Source organism: Pygoscelis adeliae, unplaced genomic scaffold (genome assembly GCF_000699105.1).
Source record: "Pygoscelis adeliae isolate BGI_AS28 unplaced genomic scaffold, ASM69910v1 Scaffold399, whole genome shotgun sequence".
Lineage (NCBI taxonomy): Eukaryota > Metazoa > Chordata > Aves > Sphenisciformes > Spheniscidae > Pygoscelis > Pygoscelis adeliae.
The window spans coordinates 276781-282414 of record NW_008825609.1 but is presented as its reverse complement, the minus strand read 5'-3'; the positions used below and the strand labels follow the sequence as shown (position 1 = coordinate 282414).

The following is a 5634-nucleotide window of genomic DNA, read 5'->3' as shown; positions in this document are numbered from 1 at the left end:
AGGAATGAGCCTTGCTCATCTCGAGCTGATTTCTTTGAAGATTTCTTTGCAGCTGCTGGTGCTGAAGAGTAGGAGAAAGAATCATCATCTGCTGCACTACTTTTCTCTTTCGGTGAAAGGATGAGCTTCATCTTCAAGCCATCAGGTTCACGAAGAGTAAGTGTCTCTGTGTTCACGTAGAGAGGTTTCATTTTTTTAGATTTGTGGAAGCTGCCATCGTCTACTGAGTGCTCCCCACTGCTTCCACTCAGCTTCTTCTTGTGGTGCTCCTTTTTGCTTTCCGAATGGCCAGAGGAAGAATAAGATGATTTTTCAGACGTCTTCTTTGAAGACTTTGAGCTTGTGGCCAAAGGTGAGGTGATAGCCTTGAGTAAATCCATGGTTGTATCAGCTGAGGATGGGCTAGAAACTGCTTTTTTCTTCTTCTTTGATGGTAGATCCAAAGGCGAAACACCTGAAAAAGATCAAGAGAAATGTACATCAAGATGATTCCCCTAAAGACAGCATTACACTAGCCCAAAGAATTGAAGGGGGAATCCTGCAAGACTTATGATTACAGCTAACAGATTTGCATCCTGGCTTAAATAGAAGATCTCTGAAGCTTGTAGCCAGCTCAGCACGGCCTTACTGATACAATTCAAGAGCTGTAATGCCCGAGCTGGTCAAATAATTTAAGGCAGGAAGACAGAGTAGGAAAGTTCTTGAAGTTTTGTCAAACTCTGTATTCTATTGCGAAATAACATATTTTGATGAAAATGTATCTTACTGAGCCAGAAATTACAACTCAAGTGCAAGGTTTTCATGCCATTTTTAGCCAAGGTGAGACCAATGAATTGAAAATACAAGCTTTTTCATTCTGAAAATAGATTTTGACAAAATTTCAGCTTGGCTTTCTCTTTTCATTGGGCCAAAAATAAATCTTAAACCTGTTAAGCTTTTATGAATAGAATTGTCGTTTTCTGGCCAGTTAGTCTCACCTCTGTGCCCGGGAAGATCATGGAACAGATCCTCCTGGAAGCTATGCCAAGGCACATGGAGGACAGGGAGGTGATTTGAGACAGCCAGCATGACTTCACCAAGGGCAAGTCCTGCCTGACCAACCTAGTGGCCTTCTATGATGGAGTGACTACATCAGTGGACAAGGGAAGGGCTACAGATGTCGTCCATCTGGACCTCTGTAAGGCCTTTGACACTGTCCCCCACAACATCCTTCTCTCTACACTGGAGAGGTATGGATGTGATGGGTGGACTGTCCGCTGGGTGAGGAATTGGTTGGATGGTTGCATCCAGAGGGTAGTGGTCAACGGCTCAATGTCCAGATGGAGGCTGGTGATGAGTGGCATCCCGCAGGGGTCCGTATTGGGACTGGTACTGTTTAACATCTTCATCAATGACATAGACAGCGGGATCGAGTGCACCCTCAGCAAGTTTGCAGATGACACCAAGCTGAGTGGTGTGGTCAACACGCCAGAGGGACAGGATGCCATCCAGAGGTTTAAGTTACTAAACAATCTTAGTGGTATGGTGAGATATTACAGAAATTATCTTTTGACGCTGTGCTTCAATGCCACATCAGGAGGGCAGTTGCCTGATTAAGACAGCATTGTATAGAATGAAAAAGACACCCAGTGCACAGCGGTGTCCCCACAGGTGGAGATGTCCCCTGCGGAGGAGTGGCCCTGTGCCAGCAGCAGCTCCTGGGAGCAGGGGCCGAAACGGGGCAGGGGTGAGGGCAGCCGAGCCGCCGGAGCAAGGAGCGGGCAGTTAACTCCCAGGGCACTGAGGTCTGCAGCTGAACTACTTGATTCTATGACACAGACCTGTTGAAGCGGGTCCAGAAGAGGGTCACAAAAATGATCAGGGGGGTGGAACACCTCTCCTATGAAGAAAGGCTGAGAGAGTTGGGGTTGTTCAGCCTAGAGAAGAGAAGGCTCGGAGGAGACCTTACTGCAGCCTTTCAGTACTTAAAGGGGGCTTATAAAAAAGATGGCGGCAAACTTTTTAGCAGGGCCTGATGCGACAGGACAAGGGGGAATGGTTTTAAACTAAAGGGGGGGAGATTTAGACTAGATATAAGGGAGAAATGTTTTACGCTGAGGGTGGTGAAGCACTGGCACAGGTTGCCCAGAGAGGTGGTGGATGCCCCATCCCTGGAAACACTCAAGGTCAGGTTGGACGGGGCTCTGAGCAACCTGATCTAGTTGAAGATGTCCCTGCCCACGGCAGGGGGGTTGGACTAGATGACCTTTAAAGGTCCCTTCCAACCCAAACTATTCTATGATTCTATGATTATTAATTGTGAGAATAATGTTTCTGTATTTAAACTGAACCCAAAAGCATTTATTTTTCACCCTGATGCATTCTATTTTTATAAATTCAGAGAAAGTAAAATTATCTGCAAGTAAAATTACAGTTTGTAATGCAATAGAGAAAAAAGAAATGCAAATGCCAAAAGAGAAGGCATGGGTTTGAAAACTACAACTTGTCAATGAAAAGAGGGGTGGAAGACTTCTACCCCCAACAATGGGAACTTCTTAAGCTGGACCTGAAAATAACATTCCCTAATCTTTTACTGTCTGGTGCTGATCAGCGTCAGGTTTCTGTCTTCTGTCTTCTAAGACAGGTTGATGTACCTTCCCCCTATAAAGTGCTAACCACAAAGCTTGATGACACTGGTTTAACAGCATCCTTTCCTCAAAGTCATGATCTGTTAGCCCCTTCCCTTGCCTGATTACTATCTTACCTCTGTAGCAGAACTCATCCGAGGAGTGCTTTCTCTTCTTTTTCTGAGGTTCTGTCCCTGGAAAAAGCTCACTGTCCTAGAATAAGAAGAAAAAAGTTGCTAACAAACAAGAGGGAAATAATAAGAGATTCACATGGACTATTGACATAGATAATAATCTGTAGGAGATATCAAGAGTTTTTTGTACTACTGTAACATCAAGGAACCCTAGGTATGAACAGGACCATTATTCTAGGTGCTAAAACAAGCCAAGGAAACATACTCTGTCCCCAAGAGCCCACAGTATAGGTTTAAGGTAAGAGACAAAAAGCATGTTACGGATAGGTGGGAGAATACAAAAAATGGTATTAGTCAGGATTAGTTTCAGCACATCAGCCACCTAACCCGCATCAAGCTTTCTGTAGGCATTGCAGCACAACAGGGCTATAAGGAAACTGAAAGACAGATCTCTATAGGGAGCTCCCCCCATGTGAAAGGAGCAATAGACAAGAAAACTTCAAAAAGCACATTTTAAAGTGTTAAGAAATGGGCAATGAAAGCCAGCACTTGGCGTTGATGAGTTGATAAAAGACAGACATCTACTTCTTAACAAAGCTAAGAAATAACTAAGCATGCATAGGCTGTCAAGCCTTGAAAATGAAGGTGAGCAGTTCATGTTTAATATGCTGAAAAAGATAAAAGGTACAGAGAGGTGACAATTAAAATGACGGGCCAAAAAATCGAGCTTAATATGTCACGTCACCCAATTATTATTTGTCTCTTGAACAATTTATGGTCTGAAAATGAAGCTCCTCTATAGAATTCCATCTGCATGGTAGAAGAACATTTTCATTTTAAACTAGAACTTCTTTTCCAGATTTAAAAGAAATAATCACAAGATAGTCACCTTTGAGCTAACAGCAGAAATTTTAGCTCAAAGAGGAAAGTTTTGAAGAAACTTAAGTTGTCACTACGTGATTTCAGAGTTAAGGCCCCAAAGAGGTGAATAGGGCAAGTTCATACCTCTCAAGAGCTATTGTTTCAGTCTGTCTGCAGAATCAGGAAGACAACAGCACATCAGTTAACATTATATTCATTCTTTGCTGGCTATTTATACAACCATAAATTCTAAAAATCTTTTTTTTTGTGTGTAAAAAGTTATTCATGCTATCTTATGACTTGCAAGGTTCTACATCAAGGCTAGGACAGCATCCTACTACCCTATTTTCTGAGGCCAGAAAAATCAGAATCAGTTGCAATTGGGATTAACCCCCTCCTTTTCCCCAGGAAAGTTACTGAACAATACGGGACATCACTAGCTGCTCTTGTCATCTTCTACATGCATTTCTATATAAAAAAGAACAAGTAACCCATCCATCCCATTCTATCACTAGCTTTGCACGTATCCTTACACCTTCAACCTTTTCCCTGAGGGCTTCCTGACCTGAGTTGCTATCTCGTCTTCCTCTTGCAGCAGATCCTTGTAAGAGCGCTTTTTCTCTCGCTGTATCCTGCCAGTTGCCAGCCCCACGTCATCAACACTTCGGTCACTCTCTAGGAACTCTAAGATTTACGTGAAATGGGAAAAAAGGAAAAAATTAAATACCCCATTAAGCAATGATAGACATGTGGACTATGCACAAAGTAAGATAACAGCAGACGTTGGCACAGAGTGATGCACAAAACCCAACAAGCACAGGGGCCTAAAAGATAACAATCTGTACTCTCTGACCACAGGGATGGGGCTCAGTGCTCTAATGCTATAACACAGTCAATCAAGATTTAATTTCTAACCCTTGAATATTTCTTCCTAAAGACAACCGGACCTAGCAACGTTACCGTGACTAAACATATCCCTATCCCTGGTCTCCCGTTCCATTGACCTGGCAGGGAGAAGAAAGGCTGCAGTGGCAGAGTTTTCAATCAAGGTGTTTGCATTAGGAAATACCACCCATTTCTCTCAAGTTCTAATCCCAGTACTTCACATCTGGAAGTCAAGGGCTTGGGATCCTCCAGCAACTCGGCCAGGTTAAATTTAAGGGCTCCACAGCATACTAGCTTCCTTTCCCACTCTGACTGCATGGCCTGGCAAGGGCTGCAGAGGGTACCCTTTTTTTTTTGGCAACTCCCTCTGAGATTATGAAGCAGTCATACCTTCTTTCTTCTTGGAGTCATCATAAGCCATGGTGGTCCTGCAGGAGCCTGAGAATGTGTTGCCACGTCTGGGCTCCTTCCCCCGTTCCCATCTACAGGAAAAGGTCTGAGAAACAGAGAATGAAAATAACCCTCCCATAAAGAAGAATCACGATGTAAAGTGGGAAACTTCCTCTGAACCAAGTGAAGATTCTCTGGAAGACAGTGGGAAAGGAAAGGAGTCTACCTTCTGGTTGGTTCATGCCCATTCTTCAGGCTTGACAGATCTATTTATTTTTTAAATTAAATTGGAGGTGGTTGTTCTATTATTTTAAAGATATAAAAGACCACTTCTTCCTTGTAAAATCTCCAAATCACTGAAGTAATTTATTTACAAAAATAGAAAGCAGGTGAGAAGACAGCTGAGTTTGATTTTCATGACACATAAAACTATACCCGAACTTGTGTCAAAGCCATTTTTTGTCAGGAGCCACTGTAGCAAAGAATGGGATGTTTAAAGAGAGATTCCAAACCCTTGAATCTCAGATGAAGTGAAGGAAAAGAAGGAAGCAGGCAGGAATCATTGTACCACAAAATAATTATTTCAAATCTTTTTAACTAAAGGATCACACATTTTGTAGTGAAGGTGTGCACCCTTCTGAAGTGTTTCCCAACACTACCACTGCAGCCATTCTGAATGCCAACCTGGGAGAGGGAATGGAAGAAAGCACTCCTTTTCGCTAGGGCTTCTGCAGCACCCCAACCCCTGTCAGCCCCCA

The 5634-nt window shown here is 43.1% G+C and overlaps 1 protein-coding gene across 1 annotated transcript in view; it reads right to left on the bottom strand.

Annotated features, from left to right (window-relative positions):
* The window catches only part of HMGXB4 (HMG box domain containing 4), a 14512-nt gene extending 9535 nt beyond the window's left edge, over positions 1 to 4977 (bottom strand). The window contains exons 1-4 of the mRNA XM_009332589.1: positions 4877 to 4977; positions 4167 to 4285; positions 2744 to 2819; positions 1 to 454 (exon numbers count right to left, since the gene is read on the bottom strand). The exon at positions 1 to 454 is cut by the window's left edge and continues 466 nt beyond it. Coding sequence (XP_009330864.1) covers positions 1 to 454; positions 2744 to 2819; positions 4167 to 4285; positions 4877 to 4907 — 680 coding nt within the window. The 5' untranslated portion in view covers positions 4908 to 4977. The remainder of the gene's footprint in view (positions 455 to 2743; positions 2820 to 4166; positions 4286 to 4876) is intronic.
* Positions 4978 to 5634: the final 657 nt, after the last annotated feature.